At 46.2% G+C, this 18,515-nt stretch overlaps 2 protein-coding genes across 3 annotated transcripts in view; one reads left to right on the plus strand and one right to left on the minus strand.

Moving 5' to 3' along the window:
• The window catches only part of PDZD8 (PDZ domain containing 8), a 62,609-nt gene extending 57,387 nt beyond the window's left edge, over positions 1–5,222 (plus strand). Inside the window, exon 5 of the mRNA XM_068139281.1 lies at positions 485–5,222. Coding sequence (XP_067995382.1) covers positions 485–2,670 — 2,186 coding nt within the window. The 3' untranslated portion in view covers positions 2,671–5,222. The remainder of the gene's footprint in view (positions 1–484) is intronic.
• A 3,703-nt stretch (positions 5,223–8,925) lies between these two features.
• Positions 8,926–18,515, minus strand: part of SLC18A2 (solute carrier family 18 member A2) — a 46,903-nt gene continuing 37,313 nt past the window's right edge. For both annotated transcript variants that reach the window (XM_068139284.1, XM_068139282.1), the window contains 5 exons: positions 17,740–17,791; positions 17,261–17,324; positions 14,304–14,423; positions 13,631–13,764; positions 8,926–11,263 (listed from right to left, as the gene is read on the minus strand). In XM_068139284.1, the coding sequence (XP_067995385.1) occupies positions 11,156–11,263; positions 13,631–13,764; positions 14,304–14,423; positions 17,261–17,324; positions 17,740–17,791 (478 nt within the window). In that variant the 3' untranslated portion in view covers positions 8,926–11,155. The remainder of the gene's footprint in view (positions 11,264–13,630; positions 13,765–14,303; positions 14,424–17,260; positions 17,325–17,739; positions 17,792–18,515) is intronic.

Below are 18,515 nucleotides of genomic sequence, written 5' to 3' on the forward strand. Positions count from 1 at the left end.
ATGGTTTAGTTGATGAGATGGTGTTGGATGATAGGTTGGACTCGATCTCAAAGGTCTCTTCTAATCTGGTTTATTCTATTCTGTTCGATGAGGAAAGTGGAATGGATCCATCTGTGCGAGTTCAGTTTAGCTCCTCTGATATAAAGAACTCACAGGATCAACCAGGTTGGAAGAGACCTCCAAGATCATCAAGTCCAACCAATCACCTAACCCTGTCTAATCAACTGGACCATGGCACTAAGTGCCTCAGCCAGGCTTTTCTTAAACACTTCCAGGGATGTCAACCCCAGCACCTCCCTGGGTAGCCATTCCAATGGGCAATCTCTCTGTCTGTGAAGAACTCCTAATAGTGAGCAACAGTTTTGGCACCACTGTTAAAGATCTAAACATTTGCCAGCCGTTTGTGGTTTCTTTTTTTGCTGCTTCAAATTGTTGTAATAATTACAATGTAGCCATTTTTGTCTTTCCCTTTTTTTTTTAATAGGTGTCAAAGTCACGTCAACTGTCCAAGTGTTGAAGCTGATCAGACAGGCTGGTGACAAAGTTTTAGTCTTTTATGAAAGGCCTGTTGGGTGTAATCAACATGGCTTAGCACTGCAGGATGGATTTGGGCAATTAGAAGACACTAATTTCTTGACACAGTCAGAGGATGACCAATCCAGCCTATCAGCTGATGTTGACAGTAGAGATTTTGATTCAGAATTTGAGGACTTAGCCTGTGAGTCTCCTGAGCAAAAAGAAGATCTGCCAACAACTCCAAGTCCCAAACGTTCTGCAGTGATACTTGCTGCTAAACCCCTTGGAACTATATCTCCCATTCTGAATCGAAAACTTCACTTAGGAGGTTACCAGACAGCATCAAAAACGCAACAAAAAGATGGAGCTAAAGTAGCAGCACCCAAAGCTGCTGAGGCTTCAGAGGCACCGCAGCCATCAGGGAAACAATCCCAAGGGTCCAGTACTAAGCCTCCTGTGCCACCTAGGCCACAAAGTAAGCTGGTTTTGCCTGCTAGTGAAACTCAGAACGTGTTAGAAACAGGAGGTGTGTCTTCTGAAAAACCAGAGAGGCCGCCTCCACCTACAAATATTGGGGATAAATGTACGGAGAAGGTGATTAAGAACAACGATCAGATGGAAGACCCAACAGTAACAAAAGTGATCACAGTATCCAAACAAGATGCTTTGAAAGAGGGGCTGCCAGAAAACACACGTGGAGATGACCATCAAATATGGGAATCGCCAGAAATCCCTTACAAAGCCCGGCAAGGCCGATGGCCGAGGACGAGAGCATCCTCCTGCCTGTTTGAAGTAGAAGGATACCAGAAGTACCTTAACGTTGCACTGTGGTGCAGAGACCCTTTCAAAGCAGGTGGTTTCATCTGCTTAGGATACTCAAGCATAAAACTTGAAGAAATTGCTTTAGATTGTATAGCTACATCCTCAATGGAGTACTTTAGAACATTTAAGCTGGATGCTCCTACGCCTAAAGCCGTGGTCACCAGGACGGCATTGAGGAATTTGATACCCCAGAAGGGGTTCAATGAGAAGTTTTGCTACGGTGACATCACTTTACACTTCAAATATTTGAAAGAAGGGGAAGCAGAGGATTCCAGTGTTCTCCTGGAGAAAGAAAAGGAAAGTCAGTCGGAGGAAGAAGCTCGTGTGCTTCAGAAAGAGGATTCCTACTCGGGGCAAGTTGTTCTCCCAGAGAACAAGCATAACTTTCAAGACACTCAGTTCCAGAACCCCACATGGTGCGATTACTGCAAAAAGAAAGTGTGGACTAAAGCGGCGTCGCAGTGCATGCTCTGCGCCTATGTTTGCCATAAAAAGTGTCAAGAGAAATGCCTGACCGAGACCCCCTTTTGTGTGGGAGCTGAAAAGAGACTTGAGCGACCTGCGGGAGGCTGTAGAGTGGAAGGGCAGGAAGCTCCTCCCCAGGCCGCAGCCTCTCGTGTGGATTCAGAATCGAAATCGGTCAACAGGACGACGGGTCTGACCAGGCACATCATCAACACGAGCACCCGCTTGTTAAACCTGCGGCAGGTCCCCAAAGCTCGGCTCTCCGAGCAAGGAGCAGAGGTGGTAGAGCCTTCCCCAAAGCACACACCCAACACGTCCGACAACGAAAGCAGCGATACCGAAATCGGAGGGCCCGGCAGCCCCTCCAAACGCGCGTCGGGGACGGGGATCAAGCTGGTCCGCAAGGAGGGCGGTCTGGATGACAGCGTCTTCATCGCCGTTAAAGAAATCGGCCGGGACCTCTACAGAAGTTTACCCACGGAGGAGCGTTTCCAGAAGCTAGAATTCATGTTGGATAAGCTGCAGAACGAAATAGACCAGGAGCTGGAAAACAACAATTCGCTCCTTAAAGAAGAGAAAGAGATGAGCGATGCGAGGAAAAAAGCCCTGATCTCTGCTGCGCTGGCTAAGTCTGGGGAAAGACTGCAGGCCCTTACACTGCTGATGATCCACTACAGAGCAGGCATTGAGGACATAGAATCGTTGGAGAGTATGTCCCTAGACCGGCAGTCCAAAAGAGTGACTAAAGAGCTGGAGGAGCCCAGCATAGCAGAAGACACAGATAGCAAAGATGTCAGTCTGACAGAGGCTCCCACATTCAACATCATATCAGAGGAAGCAGTTGACCCACCTCCAGCAGTAGACTGAGATTTGACACATGTAGCCTTCGAAGGAGTGGACTGAAAAGAAGACTTTGCACTTGCTGACAAACACGGCGCCAACTAAATCAGAGCACTGGTATGACGTACGCCTCCTGCTTCTCCACGGTTATTTGCCTGTGTAAGAGTACAGCTAATGGTTCTTCTCCAGCTACAGCACCATCATTTTTGTTAAACTGTGCTGGCTAAAACAACATTTTTGGGAGGGGGTCAGGGGGTGTTTATATTGGAAATTTATTTTTAATAACTTATTTTTTAGTTTTTTCTAATTGTGGAACCTTAACCATTTCACCTTAATTGCGTGTGGTGTCCTCAAGGGATTACTTGCCCTCCTCCCCCCCTTTCTTTTTCTTTTTCCTCTTTTTGGTTTTTGTTTGTTTGTTTTTTTTCTTTTTAACTCATGTTTCCAGCAGGAAACTGGCAGGATCTTTCAGAATGTTTCGTTTCCATTGTGTGACTGAGGAAAAACGATAAGCTTGTTGCATGCCTAAGCTGATGACTGACACAGTCACTGAGGGACCAGGCTTTAAAAACGTTCATCACCGTTTTATGATGTCTGCTAGGTCGTTGTCTCGTCACCAGACATATCCTGAAAGCAAACAGAAGCTCTTTCATGTTGTCTGTTAGGAATATTTACTGAAGTTGTGACCTTGCATATCATTTGTTGACCATATTTATTGATTTTTTGGGGGTTAAATACGAGAACATTTCATGGTTTGTGTCGTAATCAACTTGAGACATCATAATGCTGTGCTAAAAGAAAAATCCTCTTTAGACCTTTGGGTTATCATTCATACCCTGGTTGAATGATGCTACATATCAAAAGTACTTCTCAGTAGCTTGGTGTAACTGAATTGGGAATATTTTGGAGAGGAGAGGCTGCTTGCCTTCCAGAGCAAAATTCTCTCTTTGAAGTGTTGGTGTATTATCTGCTAAAAGAGACTTGCTCTTCCAAAGAGCTGGAGGTGTCATTGCATTCTATATTAAAAGGCATGTAATGACAGGTTAATTAAAACATAATGTTGCTGCAGAACTTCTTTTGTTTCAGAAAGCTGAAGGTACAAATACTTCACAAAGTGTCTCAATGTGTTCTCTCACCGCTTTTGATTAATCATGGAGTGGTAAGGTGCATTCAGCGCCTCAAACAGAAGAGGCGGCCTGAGCAGGAGGATCACTGTTGTCAGACAAAATGTCTTATAGTGTATATAACAGATTTGATTTCAGTCAAAATGAGTGAGTCCAGTAGAGGTGAAGAAGAATTTCAGCCAGCAGCTTTTGACAAGAACTTCCCTGGTCTTGTGCTATGTGTAACTGTGGATCTTAGCATCACCTGGCTAAGGCTGTTCTTATTTATTTCCTGTAAACATGTCTCTGTTTCATCTTCTGTGTATAGAAGTGCTGTAGAAAGTATCACCTTTGATTTAGGTACTGTGTTAGGTACTGGTCTCATTATCACTGGTAGCAGAAAGATTTAAAAAAAATAAAATAATGTGGAAATGGAGTTGAATCTGAAGATGGGAAATGCAAATGAAGATGCAAATTTCCAGGCAGCCTGTAAATCTCCATTCAATTTGCTTCTCAGTTTACTTTGTGGTGGGCAAAGTTAAAGCGGCAGTGGTTTCACAGGTGGAAAAACATACTCGTACTTCTGAGCAGAAGGGTTACTTCCACTCATGCAACTACTTGCACTTTTTTTAACCTGAGTCCTGGGCAGTTGATACTTCTTTTGCTGATGTATGGGAAACACTATCCATGCTAAAACAGGCATGTGCCACACTTCTGGAATTAAGCTTCTGCAAAATAATCGCACAAGATTAGCTTCCCTTATGACTAAAACTTATTTAACCTTATACTTGCTTGAAATGCATATTAAGACTTCCCCACTCCCCAGTTCTCAGTGGCTTATCATTGGTGGTGATCTGCATTTCAATCTCCATCAGTGTTTGCTCTTCTCGACTACTATAGAGGTTTTCAGAGCTATTTAAACCCCTGGCACACGTGAAGGAGCTGTGAAAACAAATGCAAACGCCAACTTCCAAACCACACCTGATGGTTTTTTAACTTGACTCATGTGATACAGCGGGGAAGAAAAGCTGGGTATAGCTTTCCTCTTTCTAGCGTTGCTGATGATGATGATTGTAAGAGAGAAATTCAACCTAGTGCAATATTTTTAAGTATACTGAATGAGGAAAGAAACAAAACCAACCAACCAAAAAAAAGGCAAATAGTTGTATTTTAGTGATAGGAAGGAAAACATGAATTCCTGTATGGCATTAATTACAGTAAAGGGTGAATCTTGAGGGGGGGGAAAAATTGTGATACTACATTCCTGGTGTAATCTTTGCTTTGTGCTTAACTGTATATAGTTGAAAATAAAGAATACCACAGGAAACAAAGAATATCTTGACTTAATATCATCTGACTGGGTGGCAGCTGCACACATTTGCAGAAGATCTGCCTCATGATTTTTTTTTTTCCTTTTTGTTGGCTGTTTATTTTATCCTGGAGAATAAGCTTTAATAAAATAGTTTTGCTAAATTATCAACTTCTTGGCATTGTGTTTTAATATCTCCTAGAATCAGCCAGGCTGGAAAAGACCTCAGAGATCATTAAGTCCAACCTATTACTTCGTGACAGCTAAGCCAGGGCTCCAAGTGCCACATCCAATCCTTTTTTTGAACACTTCCAGGGATGGTGTCTCCACCACCTCCCTGGGCAGCACATTCCAATGGCCAACCTCTCTTTCTGGGAAGATCTTTCTCCTCACCTCCAGCCTAAACTTCCCCTGGCACAGCTTGAGACTGTGTCTTCTTGTGCTGGTTGCCTGGGAGAAGAGACCAACCCCCACCTGGTTACAACCTCCCTTCAGGTAGTTGCAGACAGCAATAAGGTCTCACCTGAGCCTCCTCATCTCCAGGCTAAGCAACCCCAGCTCCCTCAGCCTCTCCTCACAGGGCTGTGCTCCAGACCTCTCCCCAGCCTCATTGCCCTTCTCTGGACGTGTTCAAGAGTCTCCATGTCCTTCTTAAATTGAGAAGCCCAGAACTGGACACAGTACTCAAGGTGTGGCCTAACTAGTGCTGAGTACAGGGCACAATGACTTCCCTGCTCCTGCTGGCCACACTGTTCCTGATGCAGGCCAGGATGCCATTGGTCCTCTTGGCCACCTGGGCACACTGCTGGCTCATGTTCAGCAGGCTGTCAACCCCTACCCCCAGGTCAGTAACTGTCTAATGCCATGGCTTAAAGGGGGGGAAAAAAAACACCTCTGGGAGAAAAGCACATAGTTTATGTTAAATAAAACCTGCTGATTGTTGGATTATTTGGGGTTTGCATTCCTTCTATTTGCATGCTCATCTTTATTCTGCAGAGTTTGATAATAGATATAGAGAACTTACATACATAATTTGGTGAGGGTTTTTTTAAGGCCTCCAAGTACTGCACAAATAAGTGACTGGCAGATTGGTGGTAGTGACCACCACCAGTGTTACACTGCGGGGGAGGGAAACTGTCCCAGAAAAATTCTTCTTGCTTACGCTGTCCTGCAGAAAAGGTTAACGGATTACAGCTAAACAAATCCTTAGTTCACTTTTATTTAATCATTTTTTTCCTTGTAATTCTCTCTCCTTGGGGAGGTTGTCCTCAAATTTGAAATAAAAGATGTATAAAACTTCACAACTGCAGGGGAGGACTAAGTAGTGAGAGCAGATGAACTAAGTGGCTTTACCACACTTAAACTGGCCCAGGTCAAAATGTACAAGATAGGAAAAAACCCAAATTACCCCAAGGTGGAAAGGGAGGGATGAGGGAGGGAGGGGGGTGTATTTTTTTTGTGACTAAAGTGTCTTCCTGACTGTTTGCAAAAATGCTTTGTTTACATGTTCCTCCAAAATGTGGAGCAACTGCTAAATAGCTCTTCTGGGAGGAAGTGGTGGCAGGGAGACCCCAAGCGTGGATGACCGTGGCTATTGGTGTCTGGTGGACCGGGAGCAGAGCAGCAGCGTGAGAACACAAGACGGAGCTGTGTGGGTCTGCTGAGCTAACCACGGTAAGGTGCTGGGCTGTGAGGCCTCAGGTGAAACCTGGCTCTATCTACAGAAAAGGAATGTGGTCACAGAATGGTAGGGGCTGGACAGGACCTTGAAAGATCATCCAGTCCAATCCCTGCTGCCAGAGCAGGATCATCTTGAGTAGGTCATGCAGGAACACAACCAGGCAGGTTTCAAATGTCTCCAGAGAAGAAGACTTCACAACCTCTCTGGGCAGCCTGTTCCGGGACACTCTCACCCTCACAGTGAAAAAGTTTTTCCTCATGTTCCTGTGGAGCCTCCTCTGCTCCAGCTCGCACCCATTGCCCCTTGTCATTGGACATCACTGAGCAGAGCCTGGCTCCATTCTTGCAGCACTCTCCCTTCACCCCTTTATTAACATGATTGAGGTCACCTTTCAGGCTTCTCTTGTTCAAGCTACATAGACACAGCTCCCTCAGCCTTTCCTCATAAGGAAGATCTTCCACTCCCCTAATCATCTTTATTGCTCTGTGCTGGGTTTTCTCAAGCAGTCTCCTGAGGCTCTTCTTGAGCTGAGGGGCCCAGAACTGGACACAATAATCCAGATGTTGGCCCCACAGGGCAGAGCAGAGTCGTAGAAATTCAAGAAGGACCTAAGGAAACTGCTTGGAAGAGTCCAATGCAGGACCACAAAAATCATTGAGTGAACACCTTCCTTTTGAGGAAAGGCTGAGGGAGCTGGGGCTCTTTAGTTTGGAGAGGAGGAGCCTGAGGGGTGACTGCATTCACGTTTATGAAGATGTGAAGGGCAGTGTCAGGAGGATGGAGCCAGGCTCTGTTCAGTGATGCCCAATAATAGGACAAGGTGCAATGGGTGCAAGCTTGAGCAGAGGAGGTTCCACGTAAATATAAGGAGAAACTTTTTCACTGTGAGGGTGACAGTCATGGAACAGGCTGCCTGGAAGAGGTTGTGGAGTCTCCTTCCCTGGAGACATTCCAAACTTGCCTGGAGGCATTCCTGTGTAACCTGCTTCTGGTCTGAAAGGGAGCTTTGACTGGATGGCCTCTCAAGGTCCCTTGCAACCCCTAATGTTCTATGATCTTGAAGGTCTTTTTCAACTGTAGTGATTCTGTGACGAGCTATATTACTGCCTGCCTCCAAACACCTTTCTGCTTTGAAGGGAGGATTTCCATCCTTTCAAAAGAACACAAGTGAAAATGCATCACTACAAGTGGATTTTTCAGGTCACTGGTAGGATTCACTGGTTGGCCTTTCACACCTTTTAAGTCTCTTAAAGTTTTCTCAGAATCTTCACTCTTATTTAAAGGATATACAGAGGTGTCCCTTGGTGCTGCTCATTTTGGCCTTAGCTGGTTCCCAAATGCCAAATCTCAGACCAGCAGCCCCAGGATAGACCTTAGATGTTTTACAAATGCTGAATCTCAGACCAGCAGCCCCATGACAGATCTTAGCTATTTGCTAAATGCTGAATCTCAGACCAGCAGCCCCAGGATGGACCTTAGCTGTTTTACAAATGCTGAATCTCAGACCAGCAGCCCCATGACAGACCTTAGCTGGTTCCCAAATGCTGAATCTCGGACCAGCAGCCCCATGACAGACCTTAGCTGGTTTCCAAATGCTGAATCTCGGACCAGCAGCCCCATGACAGACCTTAGCTGGTTTCCAAATGCTGAATCTCGGACCAGCAGCCCCATGACAGACCTTAGCTGGTTCCCAAATGCTGAATCTCGGACCAGCAGCCCCAGGATAGACCTTAGCTGGTTCCCAAATACTGAATCTCAGACCAGCAGCCCCATGACAGACCTTAGTTGTTTTACAAATGCTGAATCCCAGACCATCAGCCCCATGATAGACCTTACCTGTTTTACAAATGCTGAATCTCGGACCAGCAGCCCCAGGATAGACCTTAGCTGGTTTTACAAATGCTGAGTCTCAGATCAGGAGCCTCATAGATTGATTTTGGAAGCCATCACAGTTAGCTAAAAAAGTTTCTTGTATTTATGACTTGAAGTGAAAACATTTCTCCTAAGTTCCAAGTGGACTAGAAATGAGGAGAGCTTTCCCACAACTCAGAAAATGTGTTGGCTTCTCCCTCCCTGCTACCCCCAGTGTGCAGTAAACCACATTGCAAAAGGCAAATCATGGGGGGGAGGGGGAGGGGGAGGGTATTCTTTGTGTTTTAATTACTCCTCCTTTATTCCAGCAGACCATGAGCTGCTTTCAGAGAACTTTATTTTAGTGCAGTCTGAACGCATCATTATCGACAAAGCAAGGCTGGGAGTTTGCTCCACTATGTTTTCCCGTATTTTTTCTGACCAGAGTATATATGCTTTACAAAACTAGATGTAAGCATAGGATCTATGCTGTAGTACATAAAACATCTGCAAGTACATGAAAGAAGGCACATAAAGATCTGGATTCTTACAAATGAAAAGATACACCACAGTTGATAAAGATGTTGGGATTGGCTTTAAAATGCTTGCTTTCAAAGACTGATTTCCCTCCCCCCTCCAGTGCCTGCTACCAGTGTTTGACTTGCATAAAACTGTGCCCCAAAATCATAGAATCATACAATTGTCAGGGTTGGAAGGGACCTCAAGGATCATCTTGCTCCAACCCCCCTGCCATGGGCAGGGACACCTCACACTACAGCAGGTTGCTCACAGCCACATCCAGCCTGGCTGCAAAAACCTCCAGGGCTCAGGCTTCCACCACCTCCCTGGGCAACCTGTGCCAGTGTCTCACCACCCTCATGGGGAAGAATTCCTTCCTAACATCCAATCTGAATCTACTCACTTCCAGTTTTGCTCCATCCCCCCCAGTCCTATCACTCCCTGACACCCTCAAAAGTCCCTCCTCAGCTTTCTTGTAGCCCCCTTCAGATACTGGAAGGCCACAACTAGGTCTCCTTGGAGCCTTCTCTTCTGCAGACTGAACAGCTCCAACTCTCTGTCTGTCCTCACAGGAGAGCTGCTGCAGCCCTCTGATCATCCTCATTAAGAATTGGTCTCCTTTTCCATTGTTTTTAGCGAGCTGATATTTGAATTAATTTTTCCAAACCAGCTGGATACTGAGTTTCTAGTTGTGCATGCCAGTGCATGTAAACCAGGTTTTCATTTGGACTGCTTACCAGCTTACTTTCAGTACAGGCTAAGACTAAATGCTGTGGCTTTTCTTAACCAGCTGCTTAAGCAGCATCTAAAAGGAAGTTAAAAATGAAATACAAAGAAATATAAAAAGCATCCTCGTGCTGTTCTTATTCCCTGTGAGGGAAAGGGGCTGCACATTCATGCCCATGGGTTTGCTCAGTGGTGTGTGTTTTGGGAGGCCTGTGTTGCACAACTGGTTACTTAATTAAGGCATCATTAAGTAGTGCTGGCTAATAATAATGCACTCATCTGTTTAAAATATTGTTCCCCCAGTCTTGCCTGAGTGGTTCAGGGAGAGCTGTAGGGGGTTCAGGGAGCTTGTGGAGTCTCTTCCTCTGGAGATATTCAAAACCCACCTGGATGCATTCCTGTGTGACCTCCTCTAGGTGATCCTGCTCTGTCAGGGTGTTTGGACTGGATGAGCTTTCAAGGTCCTTTCCAACCCCTAACATTCTGTGATTATTTTGTTTTAAACTGGCAAGAAAGTTGTGCCTCTTAATTTGCTAATGTATGACCTAAAGTTGATCAAAAACGTGGCAGTGATGTCCACACTCTGAATTCCAGCCTTCACCTTCTCTCCCTCTACTTACAAGGGTACAATTTCAAAAGGATGGCTGGAGCTGAGGAGAAAGTTCTTCCCAGAAAGAGTAATTGGCCATTGGAATGTGCTGCCCAGGGAGGTGGTGGAGTCCCCATCCCTGGAAGTGTTCAAAAAAGGATTGGATGTGGCACTTGGAGCCATGGTTTAGTCATCAGGAGGTGTTAGGTATTAGGTAATAGGTTGGACTTGATGATCTCTGAGGTCTTTTCCAACCTGACTGATTCTATGATTCAATTTGGATATATTATTATCATTATTTTCATTTTTTCTTTTCCCCTCCCAATAAGGTAAGAAAGACCCAAACTCTTGGCAGTAACTCATGACTCCAAACAGAATATGAAGCATTAGATGTCAGTGAGTTGACTTCAGAACCCCCAAAACAGTTAAAATTCACATGTTTGGACAGATTTCCTCTATGCATTTAATAAAAAATAAGTGTAATATCTGATAAAATGAAATACACAAATTAAAGATGAATGCTAGACAAACCCTCCACAAAAGCTTTCCCTCCTCCTTGTAAGGTGGGCAGCAGTCTGCTTGATAACCATGGGCAATGAATAGCAACACACCTTTGGTTTTTGTGACCATTTTGCTGTGGGATGTACAGTACAACTAAACCCTAGTTCTGGATGAGATGTTCCACATGAAACACTGCATTTTGTACACCAAAATAGGTCATATGGCTTTTCCTGTTACTCATCACTCTCATATTCTTCTTCATCCCCAATGGGGTAGGACTGAATGTTGTTCTGGGTGTACATTTTTGTCTTCACAGGACAGTTGTGATCCATGAGTATTGCCTAAAAGAAAGCAAAGAATGGTGATAGGAACATTTCTGCTTGCCATCCAGCTCCAGCACACAGCCATCCAGCTGCATCCACCATGCAGGCATTTACCTCTCATCCGTCAACATAGAACCCAAACTGATTTTGGTTTGAGTGAATCACAGGATGTCAGGGGTTGGAAGGGAACCAAGGAGATCATCAAGTCCAACCCCTCTGCTGGAGCAGCACCATACAATCTAGCTCAGGTCACAGAAGAACACATCCAGAGGGGCCTTGAATGTCTCCAGAGAAGGAGACTCCACAACCGCTCTGGGAAGCCTGTTTCAGTGCTCTGTGACCCTTACAGTAAAGTAGTTCCCCCTTGTGTTGAAATGGAATCTCCTGTGAGGTGTGTGAGGTGGGCTCTTGGCCCTAAAGACATCACCATACAGTTTCCATTACCTTACCAGAATTAGTCTCCATCCATTAAAAGCTGGATGAATAAGCAGAAGGAGTCCTACTGCTTCCAGCTAAGTCTCCCTAGCAATAGCTTTGCTTTTCCCTACCCCTTTCTGTGGAGCTCCAGAGCAGAGTGGTGTCTAAATATTGCAGCTTGACACCAACAGCAAGACAGAGGTGGTTAACATAGCTGGGGCCAGCTCTCCTCAACAACAGGACCAGAGGAAATGGTTGCAAGCTGCACCAGGGGAGGTTTGGATGTTAGGATATACTTCTTCACTGAAAGGTTTATCAAACATTGCAATGGTCTGCCCAGGGCAGTGGTGGAGTCACCATCCCTGGAGCTTTTTAAGCAGCCTGTGGACCTGGTGTTTAGGGACATGGTTTAGTGTCGACCCTTCAGTGCTTATTTGGCCAAGCATCATTCTTCTTACACCCCGTCCAGTGGCTGGGAAGCACTGACTGCTCTAGAAACTTCAGTCATGGGTAAAGTTACATTAAAAAAGGAGTTGGGATAAGACCCATGGTACAGAGAGGCTAAAATAAGCCATTCATTTCTGAGGGCAGGTGATCTGTATCAAGGAAAAAGGAGGAGGGGAAAAACAGGAAGCAAAATATACTGTAGGGGACTATGGGGAAAACAAACAAAACCCCAGAAAACCCAACCAACCAACACCAAGATGAGCTACATGAAGGAATAAACCAAAATTAGCCAATACAGTTCTGCAACTTCAAGGAAAACAAAAGATGCTTTTTATACTGTTGCCACCACAGCTGATGCTGTTGCAGATGAATGTCTGCTGGGCCCTGGTTAGTGGTAATCAAATTTGTGACTTTGTAACATGTAACAAATAAAAAGCTTTTTGCTTTGTCCATCATGGGCATTAAAAAGAAGGGGGAGTTCATTCCAAAAAGAGTGCATAAGGGTGAAATAAACCACAGCATCACAGGATGTTAGGCTGGGGTCAGAGTGGCTGGAGAGCAGCCAGGCAGAGAGGGACCTGGGGGTACTGGTCGATGGCAGGCTGAACATGAGCCTGCAGTGTGCCCAGGCAGCCAAGAGGGCCAATGGCATCCTGGCCTGCATCAGGAACAGTGTGGCCAGCAGGAGCAGGGAGGTCATTCTGCCCCTGTACACTGCACTGGTTAGGCCACACCTTGAGTCCTGTGTCCAGTTCTGGGCTCCTCAGTTTAGGAAGGAGGTTGACTTGCTGAAACGAGTCCAGAGAAGGGCAACAAAGTTGGTGAGGGGTTTGGAACACAGCCCTGTGAGGAGAGACTGAGGGAGCTGGAGTTGCTCATCCTGGAGAGGAGGAGACTCAGGGGTGACCTTATCACTCTCTACAACTACCTGAAGGGAGGTTGTAGACAGGCGGATGATGGTCTCTTCTCCCAGGCACCCAGTACCAGAACAAGAGGACACAGTCTCAGGCTGTGCCAGGGGAGGTTCAGGTTGGTATTAGGAAGAAGTTCTATACAGAGAGAGTGATTGCCCATTGGAATGGGCTGCCCGGGGAGGTGGTGGAGTCACCGTCATTGGAGGTGTTCAGGAGGAGACTTGATGGGGTGCTTGGTGCCATGGGTTAGTTGTTTGGTTGGGTTGGATTGGTTGATGAGTTGGACACGATGATCTTGAAGGTCTCTTCCAACCTGGTTTGGTTTATTCTAAATAAAGGTTTATAAATAAAGGGACTTCAAGAGATCATTGAGTCCAGCCCCTGCTGCCAGAGCAGGATCACCTAGGGTAGTCCACGCAGGAATGCATCCAGGTGGGTTTTAAAAGTCTCCAGGGACTGTGTAGGTCCTGTTTTGGAGAAGTTAGAGGCAAAGATGGAGACCTAAATTGTCTTTTTTCCCCCTCATTAAAAATACCACCAAAGCTAAACAAAAACCCAAAACAACCAACCAGAGGAACCCAAACTAAAGAAGCCAGGTTATGCTTACCATTTTCTCCTCTTTGGCAGGTGGGCTTCGAAGGAAAAAGCAGAGGGGAGCGAAGAGGATATCCACAATGCCTATAATTGTCATGAGCCAAGGAAATCCAATGGCCTTTGCGATGGCACCGCCAGCAGAGGGACCTTGTGTGAATAAAACAAAAGCCCTTTTCTGAAGATCACTCAGACAGGAAATTTGCAGCAGCCACTTTCAACAACGCTAATTTTATATGCAAAACTCCTGCTCTACAAATTGATTTGAGGGATGGGAAGGCATGCTTGTAATTAAACCAGAAACCTGTCCTGGCTCCTTGCTAGGCTTTCGCTGAAGAAATTAAAGATGCTACTAGTGAGAGTGCATCTGTATCATGCTCTCAAGGAAGAAAGGGGTCAGGGGGGAGCTATTCCCCTCACAGACTGTGGTGTTAAGTTTTAGATAGTCCAAGGCCTCCTCTTTCAGAGGGATATCCTATTTGTCTGCAGTGCCTGACTCCTTCAAGCTTCTTACAGTTAATGAAGGTGCATGGCAGAGAAGGGCAACAGATGCCTCTGCTTTGTTTTCTCATAGAAAGCAGCAACCCCGTCACAGGAAGCCTGTGAATGGCACTGAGAGTCACAGCTGGCATCCCAGCACATTCTCTTTGCTCAGCTGTGCATTGTAGGGGGGAGAATGCTGGACTTACCTATGGCAAAGCCCATGCAAAAGGCAACGTCGGCGATTGCGTACACGCTGCCGTAGACCGATACGTGACGCAGATCTACCAGGTAGCCCATAATTGGCATCATGGAGGAGTCCACCATTCCTGGGCAAGGGGGAGGGAAACACATTTCAGGAAAATACTGCTGATTTGAATAGACTAGACTAGACCAGGTTGGAGAAGACCTTTGAGATCATCAAGTCCAACCTATCACCCAACACCATCTAATCAATTAAACCATGGCACCAAGTGCCTCATCCAGGCTCTTCTTAAACACCTCCAGTGACGGTGACTCCACCACCTCCCTGGGCAGCACATTCCAATGGCCAATCTCTCTTGCTGGGAAGAATTTCTTCCTAACACCCAGCCCAAACCTCCCCTGGCACAGCTTGAGACTGTGTCCTCTTGTTATGGTGCAGGTTGCCTGGGAGAAGAGACCAAGCCCCACCTGGCTGCAACCTCCCTTCAGGTAGTTGTAGAGAGTTGTAGAGAGCCTCCTCTTCTCCAGGCTAAGCAACCCCAGCTCCCTCAGCCTCTCCTTTGCTTCTCTGCTTTGCTTTGCTGTCCTTTTTCTTTCAATGTCTTGAATGACTCTGTGCTAAAAGGCACCTCAATACAGGATAGATGTGGAGGTGCTGGAGCCAGTGCAGAGGAGGGCCACTGAGCTGGGGAAGGGCCTGGAGAATAAATCCAATGAAGAGCAACTGAAGGAGCTGGGGATGGCTAGTGTGAAACAGAGGAGGCTGAGGGGAGACTTCATTGCTCTCTACAACAACCTGAAAAGACATTGTAGAGAGGCTGGTGCTGGTCTCTTCTCACAGGTAATTAGTGATTAGAACAGGAAGGAATGGCCTCAAGCTAGGACTGGGTAGATTTAGACTGGACAATAGGAAAAAAATTCACAGCAAGAGTGGTCAGGGATTGGAATGTGCTGCCCAGGGAGGTGGTTCAGTCACAAACCCTGGGTGTATTTAAAGGTGGTTTGGCTGTGGTGCTTGGGGATATAGTTTAGGGGTGACCCTTGTAGAGTAGGGTTCTCTATTGCACTTGCTGATCCTGAGGGTCTTTTCCAACCTGAATATTCTTAAAACAGTTTAAATTCTTAGCAATCTGCATTATCTTATTCTTCAATAACTCTGTCATCTGTGCTTTTTGTGACCTCTGAAGTGTTTGAGGGCATGCATGGACATACAGGGATGTGTGTGTGATGCTTGCCAGAGAATGAGAGAGGCAAGCTTAAAGCACATCAAACACCTCCCAGCAGCTGTCTGTGTGAAGGCTTTTCCCTTGCATGAGCAGCAGAGCAGCTTTCACTGGGGGGGAATTTATTTTGTATGAAGTTACATGTACTGAAGGTCCTCAAGACTGTAGTAGCTTCCAGGCAAGAAAAAATATTACACTGCTTTTAACTTATCTTTTGAGCCATGCTTTCAGAAATGGCAAGAAGCAGCACAGGGCAGCTGACAAACTTGCCAAGACACTGAGGATGTGTGGTGGTGCTGCAGCTTCTTTACTAACCACACTTTCCTAACCACACTTCAGCACTGATTAGGCCACACCTTGAGTGCTGTGTCCAAGTTCGGGGCTCCTCAATTTAAGAAGGACATTAAGATACTTGAACGTGTCCAGAGAAGAGCAACAAGGCTGGGGAGAGGTCTGGAGCACAGCCCTGTGAGGAGAGGCTGAGGGAGCTGGGGTTGTTTGGCCTGGAGAAGAGGAGGCTCAGGGGAGACCTTCTTGCTCTCTACAACTACCTGAAGAAAGGTCGTAGCCAGGTGGGGGTTGGTCTCTTCTCCCAGGCGACCAGCACCAGAACAAGAGGACACAGTCTCAAGCTGCACCAGGGGAAGTTTAGGCTCAAGATGAGGAGAAAGTTCTTCCCAGAAAGAGTAATTAGCCATTGGAATGCGCTGCCCAGGGAGGTGGTGCAGTCACTGTCCCTGAAGGTGTTAAAAAAGGCTTAGATGTGGCACTTGGAGCTGTGGAGTTGTTATGAGGTGTTTGATATTAGGTAATAGGTTGGACTTGATGATCTCTGAGGTCTTTTCCAACCTGATTGATTCTATGATTCCTCCATTGTGAAGGTGTCCCTGAATGTTTACTGACCTGCCAAGCACTAAAAACCAACCCACAGCTGCCACTCCAGCCTGACTGCATGGTCCAAGCTAAGCAAAGTTCACACATATTAGCTGAAAAAGAGACTTGAATACTCCTACTTGATGAACATAAAAAGAGATTGAAAGATCTTTCTAGGTCAGTGGAGCAATTCTGGACAGACAAACATCAGAATCCAGCTTGTCTAACACACAGCCAGGTTCAAACTGCTACAGAACCATAGAATCATAGAATTGTTAGGGTTGGAGGGACCCCCAAGGATCATCCAGTTCCACACCCCCCTGCCATGGGCAGGGACACCTCACACTACAGCAGGTTGCTCACAGCCACATCCAGCCTGACCTTCAAAACCTCCAGGGATGAGGCTTCCGCCACCTCCCTGGGCAACCTGTTCCAGTGTCTCACCACCCTCATGGGGAAGAATTTCTTCCTAACATCCAATCTGAATCTACTCACTTCCAGTTTTGCTCCATTCCCCCCAGTCTTATCACTTCCTGACACCCTAAAAAGTCTCTCCCCAGCTTCTTGTAGCCCCCTTCAAATACTGGAAAGCCACAATTAGGTCTCCTCTGAGCCTTCTCTTCTGCAGACTGAACAGCCCCAACTCCCTCAGTCTGTCCTGATAGGAGAGGTGCTCCAGCCCTCTACTTGTCCTCATGGGCCATCCTTTAATCCTTCTTGCTCTTACCTACCAGTGTGGGCCACACCTCAGGCTTCTCTCCTGCAAGATCAGAATGGTAACAAAACTAATTTTCCATGTAACTTCCTTTATAAAAGAAGCTCTACATAACCCACAGACTTCAAGAAGTCACTGTGCTTTTTCTTACCAATGGCAAATCCAACTCCAAAATTTGGTGCTATGAGCCCATAGATGTTTTTAGCAAAGGGCACCTGTAAATGAAATTTCAGGCAGTTAATGATGTCCCACTGCACAGTTTTCTTTTTCTAAGGTCAGTTGTCAGAGTAGTGATGGCATGCTTGGTACAGACATGCAGCCTTGAGTTTGATTCTTCCTCTGGGTTGCTGTTTCAGACAACAGTGCCATTAAACCACTGACACACCTACTACTATAAGCAAGAATAGACTGTTGAGTGACAGCTCAGAAAAACAGGATCATCCTCCTCCTTTTATAACCATTATACCTTCAAGTGAATTGAAGGACTGAAATGTGAAAGCACTCAAGACTGATCTGGAACCTATTAGCTGCACACTGTTTAACCACATATCATAAAGCAGGAACTCCAGCAAAATCTCACATAGGGAAAGCACAGACTTGAAGATGGAGACACAAACATTTGGAACTTACACATAAAATACTGATTCCCACGATGAGCATCCCAAGCAAAGCACAGAGCCACCTGCCAGAGAAGAAAAAGCATTCAGAGACTGGTGGTACCGAGATGTCAGAGCTCAGAAGCACAGAATTATGGAGGATGGAATAGACCTCTGACACCATCAAGCACAGCCTATGACCTAACACCACCACATCGAACAGACCATGGCACTAAGTGCCACATCCAACCTTTCCTTCAACATCTCCAGGGATGGGACTCCACCATCTCCCTGGGCAGTCCATTCCAGTGTCTGATTCTCCTTTCTGTGAGGAAGTGCCTCCTAACATCCAACCTAAACCTCCCCTGGCACAACTTCAGGCCATACCCTCTGGTCTTGTCACAAGTTGCCTGGGACAAGAGCCTGACCCCTTTCTGAGAGCAGCCAGGCAGAAAGGGACCTGGGGGTAGGGGTTAATAGCTGGCTGAACATGAGCCAGCAGTGTGCCCAGGTGGCCAAGAAGGCAAATGGCATCCTGGGCTGCATCAGGGATAGTGTAGCCAGCAGGAGCAGGGAGGTCATTCTGCCCCTGTGCACAGCACTGGTTAGGCCACACCTTGAGAACTGTGTCCAGTTCTGGGCCCCTCAGTTCAAGAAAGATGTTGAGTTGCTGGAAGGTGTCCAGAGAAGGGCAATGAGGCTGGGGAGAGGTCTGGAGCACAGCCTTGTGAAGAGAGGCTGAGGGAGCTGGGGGTGTTCAGCCTGAAGAATAGGAGGCTCAGGGGAGACCTTATTGCTCTCTACAACTAC

The sequence above is a fragment of the Melanerpes formicivorus genome, unplaced genomic scaffold (assembly GCF_026170545.1).
Source record: "Melanerpes formicivorus ecotype bairdi unplaced genomic scaffold, bMelFor1.0.p_v2 SCAF_6, whole genome shotgun sequence".
In the NCBI taxonomy this organism is placed as follows: Eukaryota; Metazoa; Chordata; class Aves; order Piciformes; family Picidae; genus Melanerpes; species Melanerpes formicivorus.